Source organism: Macaca thibetana, chromosome 6 (genome assembly GCF_024542745.1).
Source record: "Macaca thibetana thibetana isolate TM-01 chromosome 6, ASM2454274v1, whole genome shotgun sequence".
NCBI lineage: Eukaryota > Metazoa > Chordata > Mammalia > Primates > Cercopithecidae > Macaca > Macaca thibetana.
The window spans coordinates 157402-185315 of record NC_065583.1 but is presented as its reverse complement, the minus strand read 5'-3'; the positions used below and the strand labels follow the sequence as shown (position 1 = coordinate 185315).

The window sequence follows — 27914 nt, the reverse complement described above, 5'->3', positions numbered from 1 at the left end:
CCCAGCACGTTTCCAGCTGTGGTAGCTACAGTGAAAGACTTCTTCTGTTTGAGAAAAGCAGTGGGGAAAGTAAAGGGAACTCTGTATTGCACCTGATATACCAGCTCAGCCACAGTGGGGTAGAGCACCAAGCAGATTCTTAGAGTCCCTGAGTCCAGGCCTAGGGGCTTGGTCAGCATTTCTGCACTTGTCCTGGGCCAAAGGTCGAGTTCCAGGCATTGCAGAATTTATCCCAAGCTAACCAAAGAGTCCTTGGGCTTTAAGTGAGAAATTGATGATGATTTGGCAGAATCCCCCCAACCCTGGGCCGGTGGTGTTGGCAGTCATGGAGGAGGCTCCTCTACCTGCAGACAGGGGAAGGAAGAGTAGAAAATACTTTGTCTTACACCCTAAGTGCCAGGTTAGCTATAGTAAAATAGAAGAGCAGGTAAATTTTGAAGATTCTGTGCTTTAATCTCTGGCTGCCAGATAGCATCTATGGACCCACTCATGGCTAGGGGAACTTGCCACCCTATAGGCAGAGACACAAACCTGGCTGGCTTTGCCATCTGCTAATCATACAGTCCTAGGGCTTTGAATAAACTTACATGGTAGCCAAGTAGTGGCTACAGTGGGCCTTGGGTGAGACCAAGTTCTGTGCCTACATCAGGTGTGAACCAGCACAGTCTCAGTGGTAGTGGCCACAGGGGGGCTGTTACCCCAAATCCAGCTCCACATGCCTCAGCACAGAAAGAGCCTCTGCTGGTTTGAGAGAAAGTAAGGGAAGAGAACAAGAGTCTCTAATTGATAAATCAAGAGAATTTTTCTTGATGTTAATCCAAGGCCACCAATGCAGTACCCCTACGTGTTTGCATAAACTACTGTGTTATTGGGTTTGGGACCTAAGTCTCTTTGAATACCTGGAAAGTGTTTCCAAAAATAATGGGCACAAACAAGCCCAGACTGTGAAGACTGCAATAAAGACTGAACTCTTCAATGCCCAGATATAGATGAACATCTACAAGTATCAAGACCATCCAGGAAAACATGACCTCACCAAACAAGCTAAAAAAGGCACCAGGGACCAATCCTGGAAAAACAGAGATATGTGACCTTTCATACAGGACATCCAAAATAGCTGGTTGAGGTAATTCAAAGAAATGTAATATAACACAGAGAAGGAATTCAAGATTCTGTCAGATAAATTTAACAATGAAATTGAAATTTAAAAAAAGGCAAAATTCTGAAGTTAAAATGCAATTGTCATACTGAAGAATTCATCAAAATTACTTAAAAGGATTGATCAAGGAGAAGATAGAGTTAGTGAACTTGAAGACAGACTATTTGAAAAGACAAAGTCAGAGGAGACAAAAAAGAATAAAAAATAAAGCATGCCTACAGAATCTAAAAAATAGCCTCAAAATCAAAATCTAAGAGTTATTGGCCTTAAAGAGGTGGTAGAAAAAGAGATAAGAGTTAAACATTTATTTAAAGAAATAATATTAAATAATATTAAACAATTCCCCAACATTCGATATCAACATTCGAGTACAAGAAAGTTACAGAACATCAAGCAGATTTAACCCAAAGAAGACCACCTTAAGGCACTTAACTGAACTCCCAAAGGTTAAGGATAAAGAATGATTCTAAATGACAAGTTGATGGGTGCTGATGAGTTGATGGATGTGGCACACCAACATGGCACATGTATACATATGTAACAAACCTGCACGTTGTGCACATGTACCCTAGAACTTAAAGTATAATAATAATAATAAAAGAAATAATTCTAAAAGCAGCGAGAGGAGACACAAATAACATTCAGTGGAACTCCAATACATCTGACAGCAGACTTTTCAGGGGAAAATTTACAGTCTGAGAGAGTGGCCTGACATATTAAAAAAGCTGAAGGAAAAAAAAAGAATAATGTATCTGGTAAAAAGTCCTTTAAACTTGATGGAGAAATAAGAACTTTTCCTGACAAACAAAAACTGAGGTATTTAATTAACACCAAACCTGTCCTACAAGAAATGCTAAAGGGAGTTCTTAACCTGAAAGAAAAAAGTGAGTGAGCAATAAGAAATCATCTGAAGATACAAAACTCACTAGTAATAGCACATGGAAAAACACAGAATATTATAACATGGTAATTATGGTGTGCAAAAATCTCAAATAGAAAGAGTAAACAATAAACCAATAAAAAATAACTACAACATATTTCCAAGACATTGACGGTAAAATAAGGAAGGAAGAGAAACAACAAAAAGTTTAAAAGAATGGTAATGGAGTTAAACTGTAGAGTTTTTATTAGCTGCTTTGCTTGTTTCTTTGTTTATACTATCAATGTTAAATTGTCCATAGTCTAAAATGATGTGTTATAAGATATTATATTCAAGCCTCATGGTAATTTCAGATCAAAAAGCATACCACAGATGTACAAAAAGTAAAAAGCAAGAAATTAGATAATATTGCTACAGAAATCACCTTCACTAACAGGAAGATGGGAAGAAAGAAAAGAACGATGAGAGGACAAAAATCAATCCGAAAATAGTAACAATGGTAGGAGTAAGTGCTTATCAATAATAACATTGAATGTACATGAACTAAATACTCCAATCAGAAGACAAACAGTGGATGAATGGATAAAGAAGCAAGACAATGATCTGTGACCTATAAAAAAAATACTTTACCTATAAAGATACATTTAGATAAAGATACATTTAGACTGAAAATAAAAGGATGGAAAAAGTTATTCCATGCCAATAGAAACCAAAAAAGAGCAGAAATAGCCTTACTTATGCCAGACAAAAATAGAGTTCAACAAAAGACTGTAGGAAGATATTAAGAAGGTCATTATATAATAATAAAGAGATCAATTCAGCAAGAGGATATAATTGGAAATATATATCCACCCAACATTAAAGCACCTAGATAAATGAAGCAAATATTAATAAGAGCTAAAGAAAGAGACATCAACACAATAGTGGCTGGACACTTCAACACCCTGCTTTAGTCGTTGGATAGACCTTCCAGACAGAAAATCAACAAAGAAACATCAGACTTAATCTGCACTATATAACAAATGAACCTAATAGATATTTACAGAAAATTTCATCCAACAGCTGCAGAATACACATTCTTCTTCTCCGCACATGGGTTATTTTCAAGGATAGACCATATGTTAAGTAACAAGTCTAAAAACATTAAAAAAATTGAAGTAATATTAAGCATTTTCTCTAACCACAATGGAACAAACTAGAAATCAATTAAAAAATGAATTTCAGAAACTATACAAACACGTGGACATTAAACAATATGCTCTTGAATGATCAGTAGGTTAGTAAAAATATTAAGAAGAAAATGGAAAAATTTCTTGAAACAAATGATAACGGAAGCATAGCATAGCAAAACCTATGGAATATAGTAAAACAGGTACTATTATAAAAGGAAAATTTATAACTGTAAGTGCCTACATAAAAAGCAGAAAAGCTGCCAATAAATAACCTAACAATACATCTTAATTAACTAGAATAAAAAGGCGAAACCAAACTCAAAAGAAAAGAAATAATAAAAATCAGAGTGGAAAGAAAGAAAGCTAAAATGAAGAAATGCAAAAGATCAATGAAACAAAAAGTTGAATTTTTGAAAAGTAAAACAATTGACAAATATTTAGACAGGCTAACTAAAAAACAGAGAAGATACAAATTAATAAAATCAGAAGTGAAAATGGAGACATTACAAGTAACACTTCAGAAAATCAAAGAATCATTAGTGGCTACTATGAGTAATTATTTGCCAACAAATTAGAAAACCTAGAGGAAATTAATTCTTAGATACACACAACATACCAAGAGTGAATTAGAAAAAAATCCAAAACCTGAACAGACCAATAACAAGTAACAAAATTAAAGCCATAATAAAAAAAGTCTATAGGACCAGACTGAAAAATAGAGAAAGAACATTTCCAAACTCATTCCTTGAGGCTAGGATTACACTGATATCAAAACAAGACAAAGATACATTTAAAAAGCAAACTACAGGCCCATATTTGAGAATACTGATGCAAAAATTTGCAAAAAAACTAGCAAACTGAATTAAACCATACATAAATAGGTAATTCATAATGACCAACTGGAATTTATCTCAGGGATGCAAGGATGGTTCAACATGCAAATCAATCAATGTGATATATCATATAAACAGAATGAAGGGGCCAGGTGCAGTGACTCATGCCTGTAATCCTGGCACTTTGGGAAGCTGAGGTGAGCGGACCACCTGAGGTCAGGAGTTCAAAACCAGCCTGGCCAACATGGCGAAACGCTATCTCTATTAAAAATACAAAAATTAGCCAGGCGCTGTGCTGGGCATCTGTAATTCCAGCTACTTGGGAGGCTGAGGCAGGAGAATCGCTTGAACCCAGGAGGCAGAGGTTGCAGTGAGCTGAGATCATGCCATTGCACTCCAGCTTGGGTGACAGAGGAAGACTTTGTCTCAAAAAACAAAACAAAACAAAAAAAACCAGAATGAAGGAAAAAATCCATATAATCATTTCCATTATGCTAAAAAGTTATTTGATAAAATTTAATATTCTTTAATAATAAAAAACCCTTTGAAAACTGGGTATGGGATGAACATATTTCAACATAATGAGTCATATGTGACAGACCCACAGCTAGTTTCATACTAAGTGGGGAAAAACTAAAAATCTTTCCTCTAAAATCTGGAAGATGACAAGAATATTCACTTTTACCGCTGTTATTCAACATAATTCTGAAAGTTCTATCTGGAGCAATCAGACAAGAGAAAGCAATAAAAAGCATCCCAACTGGAAAAGAAGTCAAATTATCATTTTTGTTGATGATATCATCTTATATTTGAAAAAACATAAAGACTCCTCTGATAGGGTTTCAATGTGTGTTCCCTCCCAAATCTCATATTTAAATGTAATTCTCAGTGTTGGAGGTGGGCCTGGTGAAAGGTGATTTAACCATCGGGGTGGATTACTCACAAATGGCTTAGCACCATCCCATTTGGTACTATCCACATGATAGGGAGTGAGCTCCCATAAGATCTGGTCATTTAAAAGCATGTAATGACTCTCCCCTCTGTTTTTCGCTCCTGCTTTTTGCTCTGTGATGTGCGAGATTCTGCTTCAACTTCTGCCATGACTGTAAACTTCCAGAGGTCTCCCCAGAAGTGCATGCCAGTGCTATGCCTTCTCTACAGCCTGTAGAAGCATGAGTCACTTAAACCTCCTTTTTAAAAAATAAATTACCCAGTCTCAGGTATTTATAGTGATGCAAAAATAGCTTACTACAGAAAATTGGCACAAAGGAGTGGAAAATTGTTATAAGAATACCTGAAAATGTGGAATCAGCTTTGTAATTGGGTAAACAGGCAGAGGTTGGAAGAGTTTGTAGGACTCAGAAGAAGACAGAAAAATGAGGGAAAGTTGAGATTTTCTTAGAGACTGGTTGAATGGCTGTGACCAAAATGCTGATAGTGATCTGGACAGTGAAGACTGGCCTGAGGAGGTCTCAGATGAAAATTAGAAACTTATTAGGACCGAAGCAAAGGTCATGCATGTTGTCTTAGCAAAGTGGTTGGCTGAATTTTGGTCATGCCCTAGGGATATATAAAAGTTTGAGTTTGATGATTTAGGGTTTCTGTTGGAAAAATGTCTAAGCAGCAAAGCATTCAAGATGTGGCCTGGCTGCTTCTAACAACCTATGCTCACATATTGGAGCAAAAAAAGTAAGTTATAACTTATTTTTACTTACAAGGGAAGCATAGTGTAAAGCTTGAAAACTTTGCAGCCTAGTCATGTGGCAGAAAAGTAAGAAGCTTTTATAAGAGAGGAACTCAAGCAGGCTGTGGAGCAATCACTTGTTAGAGATAGTTGTATAATCTAAAAACAAAACAAAACAAAACAAAAAAACCAGCAAGTGTTGGTACCAAGACAATGGGAAAGGGGAATTGAAGGCATTTTAGAAATCTAAAAGGCAGGTCCCCCATCAAAGGCCCTGAGGCCTAAAAGAATAGTTTCTGGGGTCAGGCCCAGGACCTGCTGCCTTGGGTAGCCTTGGAACATGGCTCCCTGCATCCTGGCCACTGCACTCCAGTCACTGCTTCAGAGGGTGCAAGCCATAAGCCTTGGTAGCTTTCATATGGTGTTAGACCTGTGGGTATACAAAATGCAAGAGTTGACACTTGGGAGCCTCCACCTTTACTTCAAAGAATGTATAAAAAAGCCAGGGTGTGCAGGCAGAAGCATGCTGCAGGGGTGGAGCCCTCATGGAGAACCTCTACTAAAACAATGCAGAGAAGAAATGTAGGGTTACAGTCCTGATGCGGGCTCCCCACTGGGGCATGGCCTAGTAGATCTGTGAGGAGAGGATCACTGTCCTCTAGACCCCAGAATGGTAGATATAGCTACAGCTTGCACCTTGCACCTGGAAAAGCCGGAAGCACACAAAACCGGCCAGAGGCACACAACACCAGCCCATGAGAGCAGCTGTGGGGGCTGAACCATGCAAAGCCACAAGGTCTAAACATCCCAAGGCATTAGTGTGCCCTGGAAATGGGACATAGAGTCAAAAATAATTATTTTGGAGCCTTACAATTCAATAACCCCCTTTCTGGGTTTCAGACTTGCATGGGTCCTGTGGCCTCTTTCTTTTAGCTGATTTCTTCCTTTTAGAATAGGAGTATTTACCCAATGCCGTGCCTCATTTGCATCTTGGAAGTACCTAATTTGTTTTTTATTTTACAGGCTTACAGGAGGAATAAACTGGCTTTGTCTTAGATGAGGCTTTTGACTTTTGAGTTAAGGCTGAAATGAGTTAAAACTTTGGGGATTATTGGGAAGTCATGATTGTATTTTGAAATATGAGAAGGATATGAGATTTAGAATGGCCAGTGGCAAAATGATACGGTTTGGATGTGTGTTCCCACCAAAATCTTATATTGAAATGTAATCCTCAATGTTGGAAGTGGGCCTAGTGGGGAGGTGATTGAATCATGAGGGCAGGATTTCTATGAACAGTTTGGCATCATTTCCTTTCGTGCCATTCTCACAATAGTAAGTTTTCATGAGAGTTGGTTATCTAAAAGTGTGTGTACTACTTCCCCCCTGCCCTCGCACTTACCATGGGATGTGCAAGCACCGGATTTATTTTTCACCTTGATTGTCAGTTGTCAAAGGCTTCACCGGAAGCAGAAGCCAGTGCTATGTTTTCTGTACAGCCTGTGGAACCATGAGCCAATTAAACCTATTTCCTTTATAAATTAACCAGTCACCGATTATTTTTATAGCAATGTGAGAATGGCCTAATATATCCACCAAAAAGCTATGAGAAGTAATAACTTGAGTAAATTTGCAAAATACAAAATCAACATATACAAATCAGTAGGATTTCTGTATGCCAACCGTCAACAAATTGAAAAAGAATTCAAAAAAGTAATCCTATTTGCAATAGCCACAAATAAAACAAAATGTGTGGGAATTTACTAAAGAAATAAAAGTTCTCAACAATTAAAAATGTAAAACACCCCCCGGGCGCGGTGGCTCACGCCTGTAATCCCAGCACTTTGGGAGGCCGAGGCGGGTGGATCACGAGGTCAGGAGATCGAGACCATCCTGGCTAACACAGTGAAACCCCGTCTCTACAAAAATACAAAAAATTAGCCAGGCATGGTAGCGGGCGCCTGTAGTCCCAGCTACTTGGGAGGCTGAGGCAGGAGTATGGCATGAACCCGGGAGGCGGAGCTTGCAGTGAGCCGAGATCGTGCCACTGCACTCCAGCCTGGGCAACAGAGCCAGACTCCACCTCAAAAAAAAAAAAAAAAAAAAAAAAAAAAAAAGTAAAACATTGATAAAAGAAATGAAAGAGAATGCAAAAAAGTGGAAAGATATTTCTATGTTCACAGATTGGAAGAATCAGTATTTTAAAAAATGTCCACGCAATCCAAAGCAATCTATACATTTCATGCCATCTCTATCAAAACAATGACATTCCTCACAGAAATAGAAAAAAAAATCTGAAATATACACCGAACCGCAAAACACCATAATAATCAAAGTAACGCTGAGCATATAAACCAAAACTGGAGGAATCCCATTACCTGGTTTTAAATTATACTGTCAAGCTATAGTAATTAAAACAGCATGACACTAGAATAAAAACAGACATAAAGACAAATGGAATGAAATAGAGAACTGTTGATGTGTGCAGCACACCAACATGGCACAAGTATACATATGTAGCAAACCTGCACGTTATGCACATGTACCCTAGAACTTAAAGTATTTAAAAAAAAAAAAAGGATGGTTAAAAAAAAACCAAAACATAGTCAATTAATACATATTTTGTGTATGTATAAGGTACTATATTCCTACAATAAAATGTTACAAAAGCCAAAAAAAAAAGAAAGAAACTCATACAGCTAAACTAAACTTATTTTCAATGAAAGTGTCAAGAACATACAACAAAAAATAAGACAGTTTCTGTAATAAATAGGGCTGGGAAAACTGGCAAGCCATAGGCAGAAGAATAAAACTAGAACCCTATTTCTTGCCACATACAAAAATCAAATTAAAATCAATTAAAGACTTAAACCTAACACCTCAAACTATCAAACTTTTACAAAAAAAATTGGGGAAACTCTTTAGGGCATTGGTTTAGGCAAAAATTTCTTAAATAATGCCCCATAAGCACAGACGACCGAAGCAAACATGGACAAATGGAATTACAGCAAGTCAGAAAGTTTTTTTAAAGTGAAGGAAACAATAAACAAAGTGAAGAGAAAACCCACAGAATGGGAGAAAATATTTGTAAATTACCCATCTGAAAATCAATTAATAGCTACATGATGTGGTTAGGCTTTGTATCTCCACCCAAATCTCATATTGAATTGTAATCCCCAGATGTTGAGGGAGAGACCTGGTAGAAGGTGATTGGATCATGGGTGTGGTTCCCCCATGCTGTTCTTCTGATAATGAGTGAGTTCTCATGAGATCTGATGGTTTTATAAGGGGCTCTTCTCCCTTTGCTTCACATACATGCTCTCTCGCCTGCTGTCATGGAAGAGGTGCCTGCTTCCCCATCTGCCATGATTGTAAGTTTCCTGAGGCCTCCCCAGCCATGTGGAACTGTGACTCAATTAAACCTATTTCCTTTATAAATTACCCAGTCTCACCAGGTGCATTGGCTCATGCCTGTAATCCCAGTGCTTTGAGAGACCGAGGTGGGTGGATCACGAGGTCAGGAGTTCAAGACCAGCCTGCCCAAGATGGTGAAACTCCATCTCTACTAAAAATACAAAACCTAGCTGGGCATGGCGGCAGGTGCCTGTAATCCCAGCTACTCAAGAGGCTGAGGCAGAGAATTGCTTGAACCCGGGAGATGGAGGTTGCAGTGAACCGAGATCGTGCCAGTGTACTCCAGCCTGGGTGACAGAGCAAGACTTCGTCTCAATAAATAAATAAATAAATAGATAAATAACCCAGTCTCAGTTTTTTTATAGCAGTGCAGAAACAGACTAATACACTACAATATATTAAGTTCAAAAATTCTATAGAAGAAAATGTAGTAGCCGGGCACGGTGGCTCACGCCTGTAATCCCAGCACTTTGGGAGGCCGAGGCGGGTGGATCACAAAACCAGGAGTTCGAGACCAGCCTGGCCAATATGGTGAAACCCTGTCTCTACTAAAAATACAAAAATTAGCCGGGTGTGGCGGTGGATGCCTGTAGTCCCAGCTACTTGGGAGGCTGAGGCAGGAGAATTGCTTGAACCTGGGAGGCAGAGGTTGCAGTGAGCCGAGATTGGGCCACTGCACTCCAGCCTAGGAGACACAGCAAGACTCTATCTCAAAAAAAAAAAAAAAAAAAAAAAAAAAAAAAAAAGAAAGAAAGAAAAAAATGTAGTAATCCAAAGAAAGAGTGGACAAAAATTTAAATGAACACTTATGAAAAGAAGACATACAAATGGCAACAGGCAAATGAAAAGGTGCTCCACATTACTGATCATCATAGAAATGCAAATCAAACCCAAAATGAGATACCATTTCACGCCAGTTAAGGTGGCTTTTATCCAGAAGTCAGTCAAAAACAAATGTTGCTAATAGCCAAGATTTGGAAGAGACCTAAATGTCCGTCAACAGATGACTGGATAGAGAAAATGTGGCATATGTACACAATGGAGTATGATTCAGCTATAAGAAAGAATGAGAGTCTGACATTTGCAGTAACATAAATGGACCTGAAAGTCTTTAGGCTAAGTGAAATAAGTCAGGCACAGAAAGACAAATGTCACATGTTCTCACTTATTTGTGGGTGCTAAAATTCAAAACAATTGGTGTCATAGAGATAGAGAATATAAGGATGGTTACCAGAGGCTGGGAAGGGCAGTGAGGGAACAGGGGGTTAGTGGGGATGCTAAATGGGTAAAATAAAATTGTTAGAAAGAATGAATAAGACAGTATTTGATAGCACAACAGGGTGATTATAGTCAAAAACAATTTAATTATACATTTTATAAAAACTAAAATAGGATAATTGGACTGTTTATAACACAAGCTATAAATGCTTGAGGGGATGGATACCCCGTTTTTTATTATGTATTACTCATTGCACACCTGTATCAAAGTATGTCATGTACCCCCATAAATATATACACCAACAATGTACCCACAAAAATAAATTAACAATTAAAATTAAAACCAAAGGGAAGAGAGTATAATGAGGCATGTGTGACCCATGGCTTGAACTAGCTTTTCAGGTTAACTTTGGAATGTCCTTATCCAAGAAGAGGGGTCCATTTAGTCAATAGGGGCTTAGAAATTAATTTTTAGTTTATAAGTGGAAAAAAGAAGGATTTTTAATCCTGAGCCACAGCTCTCAGTCAATCAATCCCTGCAGGGAACCGTGTTCTTTACTCTGGGGATAAACACTAGTTTTCTTCTTCACATAATAACACCACATTTCAAAATGAAGGGAAACATCTTGAAACTAAGAAGTACAGCCTTATTAAATTTGATTTGGTTTCCTTTGTAATTAATCACGTGTGTTCCAGAGTCTGTCTTCAGTCTTCTCCTAGTTCAGGCCCATGATCTCAGGCCCATGATAAATTTGCTCAGCTCCTTGCTCAACAGCAAGAAATCAGTTTGAATTATTTAAAAACCTCATTGTGGCTGGGAGCGGTGGCTCAAGCCTGCAATTCCAGCAATTTGGGAGGCCAAGGTGGGCAGATCACTTCTTGTCAGGGGTATGAGACCAGCCTGGCCAACAGAGTGAAACCCCATCTCTACTGAAGACACAAAAATTAGCTGGGTGTGGTGATTCATGCCTGTAATCTCAACTACTTGGGAAGCTGAGGCAGAAGAATCCCTTGAACCCGGGAGGCAGAGGTTTCAGTGAGCCAAGATGGTGTACTGCACTCCAGCCTGGGCAACAGAGCAAGACTCTGTCTCAAAATAATAATAAATAAATAAATAAATAAATAAATAAATATAAAAATCTCATTGTGTTTCAAACAAAATTTCTTTTGCATATCAACTTGCATATTACCTATAATCATTTTGTTTATATCCAATCCTGAGAAATCTTTGAGGACTAATTTCACTCTTTTCTGCCATTTTGGTAAACATACCAAATGCCATCAAACAAAATGCACAAAATTCCTAAGAAATACATTTTATCTTTGAGGAGGAGACTTGCGGTGTTAGAGGAACTCATGGTTACCAAGCTTCTAGTTTAATAAACATGACTAGAATACTCTGTCTTAATATGAGTAGCTAGGTACCCACAAGGCATTTAGAAGGATAACACTTATGGTCTGAAAATAGCCACATTTTTTAGCTGGCCACATATTACAATTGCAGAATATTTTTGGCCATACAAGACATCTTCCACCAAGCCTCAAAAACATATGTCTTAGAAGTGCAGCATTTTTTCTTAAAGATAATATTAATGAGCTAGCTTAGGTCAACAGGTTAATGGTCATTGTTTTTGTTTTTGTTTTTTTTTTTTTGAGACGGAGTCTCGCTCTGTCGCCCACGCTGGAGTGCAGTGGCCGGATCTCAGCTCACTGCAAGCTCCGCCTCCCGGGTTCACGCCATTCTCCTGCCTCAACCTCCCGAGTAGCTGGGACTACAGGCGCCCGCCACCGCGCCCGGCTAGTTGTTTTTTTTTTTTTTTTGTATTTTTTAGTAGAGACGGGGTTTCACCGTGTTAGCCAGGATGGTCTCGATCTCCTGACCTCGTGATCCACCCATCTCGGCCTCCCAAAGTGCTGGGATTACAGGCTTGAGCCACCGCGCCCGGCCCGAATGGTCATTGTTAAAACCAATAGCCCCAACTTTAGTGAGTACATCTGCACCTTTCAAGTTTAATTATAGCTCTTTCTCTTTATAGTTACTTATAAGTGGAGACATTAACAAAAGACAATGCATTCCTGCTCTTGTTTTTTGAGGATATCCAACTCTGTAATGGAGTCATTTCTAATAAACTTGCTTCCTTCACTGTGCTCTCTGACTCACCTCAAATTTTTTCCTGCATAAGATCTAAGAATCCTACTTTGTGATTTGTATCAGGACCCTCTTTTCCAGCAACATCTTTCAGCAATACCATGAAGGGACACCAAGACAAGACCCCCACTCAAAGGAAAACAATCCACACAGAATCAATCGGCTGGCAAGTGGGCCGTCTTTTGGAGTCGTGAAGCCATTCAGGTGGGCAAGAACGATTATCCACTATTACTTCAGTGAGAGGCCCTAGGGTATAAGGTTAGGGTGAGAGACTCAGCCCAAAGTTAGAGACCTGGGGGTGTCATACTCAGATTAGAGGCCAAGCTCACAAGGTTAGGGGCCCTGGGGTATACTGAGAAGAATGGATTTGGCTAAAGAAGAAGTTTGCCAAGTTCTCTTTTTGGACTGTCCACCTTGTGCTCTCTGTCCCTCACCTGAGTGCTCTGCATCTTGTCACCTTTCTGCTCACCGCCTCTGTTTTGTAGTAGCCCGGAGGCTGCCCCAGGAAAGAGGCCCCAAACAGTTTAGCTTTTACTTTCCTCAAGGATCCTCTGACTTTTAGCTGATTGCTTATTTAATTTGCCACTGGTCCAAGTGACACTGAAAAAAAGGGATGTCTCGGAATCTAGTATTTTTGTACCTTAATTATCAGAAACGATCAGCAATAACCTCTCCATCATTATGACTAGGAGTTGAAATGTGGCATTTCACAGCCCTGCATGATAGGATCAGATCTGCCTGTTTAGTGACAGCCTCTTTTATGACAACCCCCTGTAAACAGCCTCAAGATGGAGAATATGAGACTTTTTCTTAACAGTTTTCTCTCATTTCTTAACCATAAGGTCATCTTTGATGAGCTGGTATAGGGCAGCTGGACCCTACTTTCTAAACCCAGCACGTCACTTTTTTCCTGAGAGAGTTTTGTCGTAGCAGTGTGAAAATGGACCAATACATTACAACATACAAGTTACAGCCTTCCCATTCCCCTCCCCCTTTTTTTGCAGCTTAATTTGTTTTATAGAAGAGAAACTAAGAAACTAAATGGGAGGAAATACTTTACATACAGGCTTCTCTGATACTTGGTCAAGATAAAAAGTTAAAATGGGCTTCTATATGTTTGATGGAGGAAAAGACAAAATAGGGATGGCACATAATTGATTACCCTTCTAATGCAAGTGCCTCTTAATATTAGGCTTTTCTTAGCTGGGGCTGAACTCTCCCCTGCCAGTCCGAGCACCCCGTAAAAACACAGACTCCTTCCAGTTCTGGTGAGGTGTGCAACATGTTATTAATTTCTTCTGGTTTTCCAGAGTTATCTAGTGTCCGGGCATCATCTTCTCCCTGCCCTTCGAGTCCTGGCTTACATACATACCCCACTCTCGAAACACCTGAGCTTCACCAGAACAACATGCGGCAGGGCCTCTTATCAGCTGGCAAAGTTGAATGTTTGCCCTCTCTGGGAAGTGACAGATGATAATAGGGACACTATATAGGTATATGGACCCTTTTCTATATCTGAATTAGCCATATGCAAGGAAAAACTAAAACAGCTTTCAGAGGTTCCAGGAAAATTCACAGACAAATTTGAAAGGCTAACCTTGATGTATGATCTGACCAGGCAAGATTTGCATATATTTGTGTTTACCTGCTGCGTGGTAGAAAAGCAGTGTATTACAGGAGTGGTTAGTGCACATGCTAACAGGGTGGCAGCCTGCAACCAGGGACATGACACCTATCAAGTAGGAGGCACAGCAGTGCCTGACTAGGACCCCAAAGAGAACTAGAATCTAGAAAAGAGAAATGAATTGGGAAGAAAGTGGGATATAGAGAGAAAAAATTATGATCATTTGACTCCTTGAAGGAATCAAAAAAAGTGTGATAAAGCTTTTTGATTTTTACAAAGTCTGGAAAATTACTCAGGGAGAAGATGAAAACCTAGCCTTATTACAAGGGTGGATAATATAGGCTTTCAGGGAATACACTAACACTGACCCTGACTCCAAGAAGGGACAGGCATTGCTAGGAGTTTATTTTATAGCCCAGTCTGCTTCTGATATCTGCAGGAAGCCGCCAAAAGCAGCCTTAGCCTTCCAGACTCCCGTGGTTCAGATTTTAGACTTGGATTCTGCAGTTTTCCATCACAGGAATAGGGCAGAGAAAACATAAAATAAAGCAAATCTCCCAAGAGGCCCAGCTTCTAGCTGCAGCCTTGTGCTCTCCACCATTTCAGAGGCAGCCCCTTAACCCCTGGCCCTCGCAGAGGAAGTGAGAAGGTAAAAGTCCCAGTCCGTGCCTCTGGGCCACTGTGCCTTGGATATCAACCAATGTGCCTTCTGTAAGAAGGTCGGCCACTGCCGAAGGAAATGCACTGTGCTTCCAAGGGAGCCATCATCAGAGCCCAGCAGACTCAAAAGTGGTAGGGCCTGATACCTCCTACCTCCGCTCCCACTGGACTGTTAGCTATCGAGAGATGGAGGAGCCTCAGGTGGCTCTTGAAGTGGCAGGTAGGAGCATTAACTTCTTATTAGGTGTGGGAGCAGATGACTCTGTCCTGATTCAATACAAGGGGCTCCTGTCTTCTCATGATGGCCAAGCCCCAAAACACTGCTTTTCACATCTTCTAAGTTGTCTTCCAGGGGCTCTGGGTTTCTCATCTGCCTTTTTAGTACTGTCTGAATACCTGACCTCTTACTGGGGAGAGGTTTATTGACTCAGGAGACCAAGTCATGGTCACCCTCACAGATCAAAAAGCATAGAAAGTGTTACTTTTGTTCCTGACCCCTCAGGGGAAAAAAAAGTTAAGAATGAGCTGTCACATTTACCACCTGAGGTGTTGTCTCAAGTAAATCTTGAGGTTTGGGCCACGCAGGCTCTGGGAAATGCACTAAACCCCTCCCCCATTCAAATCCAACTTGAGCCTCGTGCTCCTTGCCCTCAAGGATTTATTTTTTATGTCTCAAAAATAAATAAACCATCAGATCCCATGAGGCTTATTCACTGTCACAAGAACAGCATGGGAAAGACCCATCCCCCGATTCGATTACCTCCCACTGGGTCCCTCCCATGATATATGGGAATTATGGGAGCTACAATTCAAGATAAGATTTGACTGTGGACACAGCCAAAGCACATCACAGGTTATGAAACAAATTTATTTAGGAGGCCAGACTTAAGAGAGATGAATCCCTTGACCATCCCAAGGAAGAGTGGTTAACAGATGCAAGTTGTTTTATGCATCAGGAAAACAGGAGGGCTAGATATACCATTATTAGTCAGCACAAGAGAATCAAGGCACAAGCCTTGCTGGCCTCTACCTCAGCTCAAAAAGCTGAGTTAATTGAACTTACCAGGCCCCTGCAGTTGGGAAAGGATTTAAAAGTTAACATTTACGCTGATTCCAAGTATGATTTTTTAGTGCTTCATGCTTATGCTGCAGTTTGGAATGGGTAGGGACTCCTGACCCCCAAGGGCTTTTCCATACAACATCATTCAGATTTCGAGCTTGTTAGAATGCTGCTTTGCTGCCAAAAAGTGACTATAATTAATTGCAGAGGACATCAAAAGAGAGACCGACCATGTAAAAGGAAATGCCCTTGTAGATGCCACAGCCAAGGCCCCTGCACTGAAAGGGCCAATGAAGCTTATGGGCTTGCTGGTCAGCATGCATAGAACTGGGCCAGAATACTCTGAAGAACAAAAATGGGCCAGAGATTGCATTTCAGTCCAGGGCCCCTCTGGCTGACTGAAGGATGGTAACAAATTACTAATGCCAAGTACCAATCATAGGAATATAATTCAGCACTTTCATGATTCTTTTCACCCTAGAAGGGATTGTTTCTGTTAATGTCTCATTTGTTTATGGGGTAAATCTTTTCAAGACACTAAAACAGGTGTCTCAGCACCGAGAGCTCTGTGCCTGACATGACCCAAACGGCCAGCAATTTTCTCCTTCTCCAGTTAAACCTGTCCAAAAATTGAGGAACCTATCCAGGTGAGAACCGGCAACTCTAATTTACTCAGCTGCCTTTCTGCAGGAGATTCAAATATTTGCTAATGCTCACTGATACCTTCACTGGTTAGATCGAGGCATTCCCCACCCCATCTGAAAAATGTTTATCAGAAGAAATAACTCCTCAGTTTTGGAAATCTAAAAGCCTGCAAAGTGACAAGGGCGCATCTTTCACAGCAGGTGTATCCCAACACCTATCCTCAGCTTGAAGAATCCAATATGACCTTCACTCTGCGTGGAGACTGTGGTCCTCTGGAAAGGTGAAAGGGCTAATCCTACTCTAAAGAAGACTCTAGCTGAATTAGAGGCCTGACTATCTCTAACACCCATAGCTTACTGCAGGTTTGAACTGCTCCAAAGTAAAACTTATAATGAAGTCCTGTTAACATAGGGAAGGCCTTTCCTAACCACAGATCTCCTAATAGATGAAAAGACTCATCAATTACAAAAATATGTCATCAATCTAGGACAGGTGCAAGGCACTCTGTGAGTGTGGAAACAAGAGTCCTCCCCTCCCACATGGGAGGAAAATTCAGTTTCGGGTCAGCTAGGGATTTAGTCTTAGTAAAGACGTGGGAGGAAGTTCTCCAGCTGACCAGCTTTCCCCAACGTGGAAAGGACCGCAGCAGGGACACCTGAGCTCCCCAACAGACGTTCAACACCAAGGGATGCACAGGTGGGTACACCTGTGTGCAAGTAAAGCTGTTGCTTATTCTGGGAGCCCGATGCGAGGCTGGGGGAGGTGGGCGCGGGGCTATTTCAGCGTTGGCGGAGGGCGGGCTGGGTCACTGCGCGTCTGCTCCTCCTCCTCGGGTCTCTCCTGCCGCCCTGATCCCGCCTTAGCCATGCGGGAGATCGTGCTCACGCAGGCCGGGCAGTGCGGGAACCAGATCTGCGCCAAGGTTGGCAGCCGGAGCTCTGAGGGCCCAGCTCGGGCCTGCGGGTGGCCAGGGAAGGTGTTGGCAGTGGCGGGGGCGGGTCCCTGCCGGGGACGCGGTGGGACGGGGCGGCTGGCGAGGCGGCCGGGGTGGACCCAGGGACACGGCGGCCTAGGGATGGGGGTGCGGAGGGTGGGGGTGGGAGAGGGGCTGGGGCACCCCCGTGACTGGCCCTGGCCTGTCCGGCCCCTCCCGTCTCGCAGTTCTGGGAGGTGATCTCTGATGAACACGCCATCGACTCCGCGGGCACCTGCCACGGGGACAGCCGCCTGCAGCTGGAGCGCATCGACGTGTACTACAACGAGGCCTGCGGTGAGACCCCCGACCTTCCCCACCGCCCTCCTGGGAACGCGGCCCTCCCCTCGCTCATGCCCTCCCGCCCCTCTCAGGTGGCAGGTACGTGCCCCGCGCTGTGCTGGTGGATCTGGAGCCGGGCACCCTGGACTCTGTGCGCTCGGGGCCCTTCGGGCAGATCTTCAGGCCGGACAGCTTCATCTTCGGTGAGCTGTGGGCGAGGACTGGGGTGAGATTCCTTAGTCGCTCAAAATCTAGGAGTGCCCCAAGGTCGTTGCCGTGGGAATTGTGGAGCCAGGGCCCCAGAACACCCTCCTATCCTCCGAGTCGAGTGGCTCCAACTGCCTCCTAAACGGGCTTTGGGAGGAAGGCCCAGGTGTCTCCTCAAGGTCAAGAGCTACTGATGTGAACTCCCTGCAGGGAGCTGAGCTGGGGCTGTGGCTACTGCCTTCCCTGAAAATGGGCAGGAGCCACCTGCAGGGAGGTCTGTTAGCCCGTCTCAGGTTTGACTCCTGACTTAATTTCTAACAGGGGAGGCTGCTGCCCTGTAACTCTGGGGGAGGGGTTTCATTTGCTCACCTGTAGGGAGAACGCTGCGCTCACCTCACATGACACTTGGCCCTTTTTGCATTATGGTGACCACTGATGACCGTATACCTGGCCATCGAGTGACTGGCTGTACTGTCTTACAGGTCAGAGTGGGGCCGGAAACAACTGGGCCAGGGGACACTACACAGAAGGCGCGGAGCTGATGGAGTCAGTGATGGACGTTGTCAGAAAGGAGGCTGAGAGCTGTGACTGCCTGCAGGGTTTCCAGCTGACCCACTCCCTGGGTGGGGGGACGGGGTCTGGGATGGGTACCCTTCTGCTCAGTAAGATCCGGGAGGAGTACCCAGACAGGATCATAAACACATTCAGCATCCTGCCCTCGCCCAGGGTGTCAGACACGGTGGTGGAGCCCTACAACGCCACCCTCTCCGTCCACCAGCTCATAGAAAATGCAGACGAGACCTTCTGTATAGACAACGAAGCGTTATACGACATCTGTTCCAGGACCCTGAAACTGCCCACGCCCACCTACGGTGACCTGAACCACCTGGTGTCTGCCACCATGAGCGGGGTCACCACGTGCCTGCGCTTCCCAGGCCAGCTGAATGCTGACCTGCGGAAGCTGGCCGTGAACATGGTCCCGTTTCCCAGGCTGCATTTCTTCATGCCCGGCTTTGCCCCACTGACCAGCCGGGGCAGCCAGCAGTACCGGGCCCTGACGGTGGCTGAGCTTACGCAGCAGATGTTTGATGCTAGGAATATGATGGCAGCTTGTGACCCCCGTCATGGCCGCTACCTAACGGCGGCTGCCATTTTCAGGGGTCGCATGCCCATGAGGGAGGTGGATGAACAAATGTTCAACATTCAAAATAGGAACAGCAGCTACTTTGCTGACTGGCTCCCCCACAATGTCAAAACAGCCGTCTGTGACATCTCGCCCCGGGGGCTAAAAATGTCAGCCACCTTCATTGGGAACAACACGGCCATCCAGGAGCTCTTCAAGCGTGTCTCAGAGCAGTTTACAGCAATGTTCCGGCGCAAGGCCTTCCTCCGTTGGTATACCGGCGAGGGGATGGATGAGATGGAATTTACGGAGGCGGAGAGCAACATGAACGACCTGGTTTCTGAGTATCAACAGTATCAGGATGCCACAGCCGAGGAGGAGGAGTTTGAGGAATATGCTGAGGAAGAGGAGGAGGCCTAGAACTTTCCTTTTCTAGGTAAAGGGGGGAAGCAGTGTGGATTCTTTACTGTGTTCTGACTGCCATGTGTCACTACACACTTGTTCGTGTCTTCACCTCTCCTGCTGCATTTTAAAGCATTTTTATAGTATACGATTTTGCTGAATAAAGTATCCTCATAGCATCTGGCTTCACCTCCAACTTCTATCTATGGGCCCTCCTCCGGCTACGGCTGCCAGATGCGCATGGTTGTCCTGCAAGGCTGAAGCTGTCTGGGTTTGTCCTGTGCCCAGGAACAAGCATTCCCGTGGCTCCAGGAGGGGTGGGCAGGGGCTGTGCCCAGGAACAAGCATTCCCGTGGCTCCAGGAGGGGTCGGCAGGGGCTGTGCCCAGGAACAAGCATTCCAGTGGCTCCAGGAGGGGTGGGCAGGGGCTGTGGACATGGCAGGCAGGCTTCATATGAACTTGGGGATGCCCTGGGCCTTGGGCGGCTACATGGTGGAAAACCTGTTCTGAAGGCAAGCCTTGGCTTATCCCATGTTCCAGACTTCTAGGGGACCAGCTGGCCCTGTTTCTGGAACCCTAAAAGTGGTCAGTGACCCTGGTGGGCAATGTCCCCAAAGTCCCATCTCAGGGTAGGCATGTGGTCAGGCTCTGAACCAGCAATGAAGGGTGGGCAAGTAGGACCCCAGCCACTCCATCACCATGACGGCCTGGGTGTGTTTGGCCTCATGAGGTGGGCGTGGGATATCTGGCAGGGACTAGTGGGCAGAAATCAAACCCAGCGTATACTCACACGCACTGACCCCTATGTAGAAGGGGATTAGGTCCTGGGGACCATAGATGGTGGTTGCTGGGCCTGTGTGCTCGGGGCAGTCTCTCCAGAGGCACAGATGGGGTTTCTGAACAGGACCTGGGGAGACGGGCAGGTGCTCACAATGCTGCTTCCCCCAACTGGCAGCCAGTGAGAAAAACGCCCGAGTGGAGGTCGGACCTGCCCAGTCTGGAGGGCTGGGGCTCTCTGGAAAGGTGGCTAATGCGTACTGTCTGCTGTCTCTGTCCCCCTCTCCAAAACTTCAGGGCAAAAATAATCAAAGATCGTCAGGATGAGACTGGTGAGGGTGGCACCTTTGCGGATAGGCCCTTTAGCCTGGCAGAGTCTCCTCCCCAGGCTTCTCGGGGAGCCTGGACTTCAAAGCCTGCTTTGGGGAAGCTGTCAAATAAGAGATATGTGTGTGAGCTGGGTGCCAGGCAGCATGTACGGACGGTGCTCTTCTACCTGGCTCTTGTAGAACTTGTCCATGGCCTGTGTGATGGTCTCTTGGTAATTCCCACCCCTACCCCCATCACACAGATGAGATGAAGTCAGCATAGCCTGGGGTGGGCCGATGTATAGGTTCTGGGCATACCCACCTGCCTCCGACGTGTCGGGGAAACAGGTGAGGCCCCTTTTTGTTCTCCGTATGTTGGCAATGGTCTATTGCAGCCAAATGGGAATGGGCAGGCAGGAGAGTGCCTCATCTCGAAAGAAGTGGCTCCTGGAAGCAGCTGGGAGGGGCGAGAGGTCCCCCATACTCCCCCAACCTGCTCTTGGAGCAGGAAAAGAAATCAACCTGTACAGGACACCATCAAATCCCCCCATCCCTCGTTCCAGCCGAAGAAACCAACCTGTACAGGACACCATCAAATCCCCCCATCCCTCGTTCCAACCGAAGAAACCAACCTGTACAGGACACCATCGAATCTCCCCATCCCTCGTTCCAGCCGAAGAAACCAACCTGTACAGGACACCATCGAATCTCCCCATCCCTCGTTCCAGCCGAAGAAACCAACCTGTACAGGACACCATCGAATCTCCCCATCCCTCGTTCCAGCCGAAGAAACCAACCTGTACAGGACACCATCGAATCTCCCCATCCCTCGTTCCAGCCGAAGAAACCAACCTGTACAGGACACCATCGAATCTCCCCATCCCTTGTTCCAGCCGAAGAAACCAACCTGTACAGGACACCATCGAATCTCCCCATCCCTCGTTCCAACTGAAGAAAAGGGAGTCTCTGTCCTAGGGGAGCGAGCACAGGCCTATCTATGCAGTGGGCACACGGCCTAGGTTGGGGAAAGGCCCTTGGATACATGCTGGTTTCACCAACCGTCTATGGGTTGGGTTTGGCCTGGACCCCTGTACCCCAGGAGGCCGGTAGCCTCCTGCATGGGACAGGACTGGGAGGTGGGTGGGAGGGCTGAGCTTTGAGGGAAGCCATTATTTGGCCTCATGGGAAGTGGTGCAGGTGGTTGTTGGTGGCTCAGTTTTGCAGGACCTGGGTGATCACCCAAGGAGTGAAAATTGCCTTTTTATGAGAAATTGCCAAAACCGATGCAAGCTCATCAGTTGAAAAGGTGAGTAATGTGGACAGGCGGCTTCACCTGCCCCTTCGCCACAAGTAACTGGTGTTTAGAGGTGAATTTGGTTCCTTCCCAGCCTTTCCCCTTTGCATGTAGCTGTGTGCACGTACTTTTGTGTGTACACACGTTCCCTGGAGGGGTTACTTTTATTTTTTTATTTGGGGGGATAGCTAGTGAGGCAGCCGGACACGTGCTTACCTTGTCTTTTAAGTGTGGAGTCCTCCATGGAGTGGGCATCGGAGACTTTCTAGCGGGCCTCTGCCAGCTGTTTGGCTGCTCCAGTTTCCGCCCTTCACAGACATGCTGGCCACCTGGTGTGACATTCAGTGGCCTTGTTTGCAGCTAGTGTGATGAGACAAGTGGATCAGGTACGTTATAAAACTGAGAAAGCACACAACGTGCAGAGGGAAAGGAATAACGACCATGTGTGTACTGCTCTGCTACAGTCCATGTCACGTGACTGAGATGACAAACATGTTTTCACCTAACATTTGGGCCCTGAGACAGGGCATTTATGTTTTACTTTTTATTTATAACAGAGTTAGAAGAAATACTGCCAGGCTTTCTTTTCTGTTTTCCCCAACTCCCACTTTACCCCCTCAAGTTTACCTACCTCAGAGAGAAAGTGGAGCTTGCCTGGTTAATGAGAGCCTGAAATGATTTGAGCCAGGTCACTGTGTAAAAGTCATACTGCTTCTGTCTCCTTGTGTGTCATTTGCTCAGCTCAAGTATTTCGTAGCTCCCTGTACACAGGTAGCTGTGTTACCCTCCTAGCCTGCTTTCTTGGTTTGATACATGCCTGAGAGCATGTGGGAGCACTTAAGGTCTAGGGTCATGGGAGGACTGTTCTGCCACCCAGCTCATCTCTCCAGCTCAGCCTGCATGCGTGCCTTCCTCCATCTGATTCCAGAGTAGGGGGTGGGAGGTCCCACACTGACCTCCAGCTCAGCCTGCATGCATGCCTTCCTCCATCTGATTCCAGAGCAGGGGGTGGGAGGTCTCACACTGACCTCAATCTCAGCCTGCATGCATGCCTTCCTCCATCTGATTCCAGAGTAGGGGGTGGGAGGTCCCACACTGACCTCCAGCTCAGCCTGCATGCGTGCCTTCCTCCATCTGATTCCAGAGTAGGGGGTGGGAGGTCCCACACTGACCTCCAGCTCAGCCTGCATGCATGCCTTCCTCCATCTGATTCCAGAGCAGGGGGTGGGAGGTCTCACACTGACCTCAATCTCAGCCTGCATCCATGCCTTCCTCCATCTGATTCCAGAGTAGGGGGTGGGAGGTCCCACACTGACCTCCAGCTCAGCCTGCATGCATGCCTTCCTCCATCTGATTCCAGAGTAGGGGGTGGGAGGTCTCACACTGACCTCCAGCTCAGCCTGCATGCATGCCTTCCTCCATCTGATTCCAGAGCAGGGGGTGGGAGGTCTCACACTGACCTCAATCTCAGCCTGCATCCATGCCTTCCTCCATCTGATTCCAGAGTAGGGGGTGGGAGGTCCCACACTGACCTCCAGCTCAGCTTGCATGCATGCCTTCTTCCATCTGATTCCAGAACAGGGGATGGGAGGTCTCACACTGACCTCAAGTTTATGGACTTTTTCTACCTCTGCTTTCCCATATCTACAACTTTTTACACCTCTGTTTTATCTATATCTACAACTTCTTTATCATCCTAAACTGAAACACCATACCCATAAATAAGTCTTTGACTAGAAGACTCTGATGCATTTGACTCCATAAAAATTAAAACTCTATAGGCGAGAAAAATGCCTCAAAGTCAAAAGTCAACAGACTGGGGAAATAGATCTGCAACATACATGACACACAAAAAGCTAATTTGGGTTTATATATATATATATGTGTGTGTGTGTGTGTGTGTGTATATATATATATATATATCCTAAATTATTAAAAGACCAACAGCCAAATTGAAAAATGGACAAGGGATGTAAAGAAACAGTTCAAAGAAATATGTAGATTTTTAAATATTTGCTAATTTTTTTACTGTGGTAAAATATGTATAACAGAAAATTTAAGTACATTAAGTACAAATACGTTGTTGTGCAACTATCACCACTATCCATTCCAAACCTGTCATCACCCCAAAGTGAAACTCTGTATCCACGGAACAATAGCTCCCCTTTCCCTTCCCCCCATTCCCTGGAAACCACATCCTACTCTCTGTGTCTATGAATTTAACTGCTCTAGGTACGCTATAAAAGTGGAAAACATAGAGTATTTGCATTTTTTGTGTTAATCTTTTCAAGGTTTATGTTGTAGCATGTATTAGAATGCCTTTCCTTTTTAAGGCTGAATAATATATCATTGTGTGTATTGATCATATTTGCTTATCCATTCATCTGTACATGGACATTTGGGCTTTTTCTACCCTTTGGCTCTTGTGAATGCTGCTATAAACATGGGTGTGCAAATTCCCACTTTCGGTTTCTTGGCGTATATACCCAGATGTGGAATTACTGGATCATATGATGATTACTGTTTTCCACAGTGGCTGTGGCATCTTACTTTCCCACCAGCAGTGTGCAGGAGTCCTGACTTCTCCACATCCAGCATTTGCTGTTTTCTGGGGCTTTATTGTTTTGGTTTGCTGCTGGTGGTTTTTTTGATGGCAGCTACACTTATATGTGTCAGTTGGTATGCGTTGTGGTTTGGATTTACATTTTTCTCATGAGTAGTGATGCTGCGCAGTTTATACTGTGCTTACTGGTCATTTATCTGTCTTCTTTAAAGAAATGTGTATTTTAAAACCTTTGCTCATGTTTAAATTTGATTGTTTTGTTGTTATTGCTGAGGTCTTTATATAGCCTGGTTATTACTTCTCAAATATATAATGTATGGATATTTTCTTTCCCTTCGTGAATTTATTTTCAACCTATTGATTGTATCTTCAGATACATAAAAGCTTTTCACTTTGATGAAGTTCTTTTTATGTATTTTTGTTGTTGTTGTCTGTGCTTTCACTGTCATATCCAGGAAATTATTGCCAGATTCTACGATATGAAACATATTTCCTGTGTTTTCTTCTAAGGGTTTTATAGTTTTAGCTCTTACAATTAGATGTTTGGTCCATTTCAAATTAAGTTTTTTATATGGTATAAAATAAGGGTCCAGCTTTATTGGTTTCCATGTAAATACTAATTTTTAACACCATTTAAAAATATACTGTCCTTTCCCCCATTGAATAGTTTTGACTCCCTTGTTAAAAATCATGACCATATTTTTTGGTTCTTTTTTTCTATTGCATTGGTCTTTCTGTCTGTCTCTATGCTGGTACAACATCGTTTTGGGCACTGAAGCATTACAGTAAGTTTGAAACCAGGAGGTGTTAGTTCTCTAACTTTGTTAGTTTTTAAGATTGATTTGGCTACTTGGGGTTTTTTGAGATTTCATCTGAATTTTAGAATAGGATTTTCTATTTTTTCAAATATTGGAATTTTTATAGTGATTTTATTGAATCTGTAGGTGACTATAGATAACAATGGCATCTTGACAAGGTTTTGTCTTCCAATTCATAAACACATGATGTCTTTTCATTTATTTGTGTCATCTTTAATATTTTTCTGCAATGTTTATAGTTTTTGCTATGCAAGTTTTTCATTTCCTTGGTTAAGTTGGTTTCTAAATATTTTATTTTTTGACGCTATCATAAATGATACTGTTGTCTTGATTTCTTCTTCAGATAGTTTGTTATTGTAGAAATACAACTGATTTTTGTGTGTTGATTTTGTATCCTGTAGTTTTGCTGAATGTTATTTATTGCATCTGATAGTTTATCTCACAGAAAGTAAAGTATTTTTAATATATAAGATTATGTCATCTGCGAACAGAAAATTTTACTTTTTTAAAAATCGGAATATCTTTTATTATTTTACTTGCCTTATTGTTTTAGCTAACTAGAACCTTCAGTACTATATTAAATAAAAGTAGTAAAAGCAGGTATCCTTGTTTTTGCTCTTAGGGTAAAAGCTTTCAGTCTTTCATTATAATGTTAGCTGTGTTTGCTGGTTTTTTTTTTTAAATATAACATTATGTTAAGGTGTTTTATTCCTTTTTATAGTTTATTAAGTATATTTTATCATGAATGTGGGTTAAATTTTGACAAATGCTTTTTCTTCTTTGATTAAGATACACATGAGGGTTTTTTCCTTCTTTATGTTAATGTGATATTACACTGATTTTCACGTGTTGGAACATACTTTTATTTCAGGAGTCAATTATACTCATTCATAGTGTATAATCCTTTTAATGTACTGCTAAATTTGAATTGCTGGTATTTTGTTGAGGATTTTTGCATCAGCATTGGTAAGGGATGTTTGTTTGTAGTTTTCTTATGGTGCCTTTGTCTGGCTTGGTGTCAGGGTAATACTAGCCTCATAGAATAAGTTAGAAAAATGTTACCTCCTCTTCAATGTTTGGAAAAAGTTTGAGAAAAACTGGCGTTAATTTTGTCTGGTACAGGCTTTTCTTCGTTGCTGAGTTTTTGATTACTGATGCCATCTTCTTGCTGAATCTCCTTGCTGAATAGGTTTATTCAACTTTTCTGATTCAGTCTTAGTAGGTTTTTTGTTTCTAGGAATTTGTTCATTTTATTTAGGTTATTCAATTTTTTAGTGTACAATTCCTTATGGTACTCTCTTACATCCTTTATTTACTCCAAAAATTTGGTAGTAATGAACCCATTTTATTTTGAGTTTTGTAATTTGATTATTCTCTTTTTTTTCTTAGTCAGTCTAGTTAAAGGTTTTTCAGTTTTGTTGAACTTTTTCAGAGAACAAACTCGGTTTTGTTGATTTTTGATATTGTTTTTATATTCTCTGTTTCACTTATTTCCACTGCTATCTTTATCATTTTTTATTTTGCTAGCTTTTCTTTGTTCCCTCTTTTCCCCTCTGTTTTTAGTTCATTAGGTATAAAGTTAAGTTGTTGATTTGATGTCTTATTTTTTTATAATCATTTGTAGCTATAAATTTTTCTCTTCTAGTACTGTTTTTGACATCTCTCTTAACTTTTGGTATTTCATATTTTTAATTTGTCTCTAAATATTTTCTGTTTTCTCTTATGATTTCTTCTTTTATCCATCCTTGAGTGTTCAATACCTGTATTTTTAGACATAAAATGTGTAACCTACAGAATTTTCTTGATTTGTTACAATTTTATTTGTTGTAAGATTTATTTCAGAATTAAATGTGTATATCAACATTTGTTATGTTCTCATAAATTTTGTAATACATGGAGATTCCTGATCCGCATATGTAAACCTCTATATGAAAATTATTTTGAATGACGTCACTTGTGAGGTGCTGTGGGAGTGGGGCCTCAGAATGATGTCACTTGTGAGGTGCTGTGGGAGTGGGGCCTCAGAATGACGTCACTTGTGAGGTGCTGTGGGAGTGGGACCTCAGAATGACGTCACTTGTGAGGTGCTGTGGGAGTGGGGCCTCAGAATGACGTCACTTGTGAGGTGCTGTGGGAGTGGGGCCTCAGAATGACGTCACTTGGCTCCCTGGATTCAGCCCCCTTCCTAGGGGAATACGTGGATGTATCCCGCTTTGCTGGAATTCTCCGGGCAGAGTACGCAAAACTCCTGGGTTTCCAGCATGTCCCAGTGAGCCAGCGAGCTCTCCGCGGAGACTCCACACAGCTCTGTGCTTCAGACCCAGGCCATGGGGGCTGGGCTCACGAGGGGACCTCCTGATCTGCAGGTTGCCAAGATCCGTGGGAGAAGCGTGGTTTCCTGGGCAGAGTCGCACAATCACCGCCTCCCTTGGCTGCGACTGGGGGCTCCCCTAGCTCGTGCCCACCTGGGTGGGCCGTCGTCCCGCTTGCTTTTCCTCACACTCTGTGGGTCGAGCTGTCTGCCTAGTCAGTCCCAGTGCAAGAATCTGGATACCTCAATTGAAGGTGCAGATTCACTCGCACTTGTCACTGCTCTCCGTGAGAGCCACGGGCCACAGCTGCTTGTAATCAGCCAGCCATCTAAAGTACGATTTCTTAATACATGAGATGT

The 27914-nt window shown here is 43.1% G+C and overlaps 1 protein-coding gene across 1 annotated transcript; it reads left to right on the top strand.

Moving 5' to 3' along the window:
* Positions 1 to 17360: 17360 nt before the first annotated feature.
* LOC126956508 (tubulin beta-8 chain-like) lies at positions 17361 to 19662 on the top strand. The gene is made up of 4 exons (XM_050793495.1): positions 17361 to 17417; positions 17657 to 17765; positions 17843 to 17953; positions 18440 to 19662. Exons 1-4 carry the CDS (start codon positions 17361 to 17363, stop codon positions 19498 to 19500), a joined length of 1338 nt encoding a protein of 445 aa, XP_050649452.1. The 3' UTR covers positions 19501 to 19662.
* The last annotated feature ends 8252 nt before the right edge of the window (positions 19663 to 27914 follow it).

Bases quoted from the DNA above. Each gene is read 5' to 3' on its own strand.
- LOC126956508 (XM_050793495.1), top strand. From the start codon at position 17,361: ATGCGGGAGATCGTGCTCACGCAGGCCGGGCAGTGCGGGAACCAGATC. The intron at 17,418-17,656 runs GTTGGCAGCCGG...CCCGTCTCGCAG, and splicing joins GGAACCAGATCTGCGCCAAG to TTCTGGGAGGTGATCTCTGA. The intron at 17,766-17,842 runs GTGAGACCCCCG...CGCCCCTCTCAG, and splicing joins GTACTACAACGAGGCCTGCG to GTGGCAGGTACGTGCCCCGC.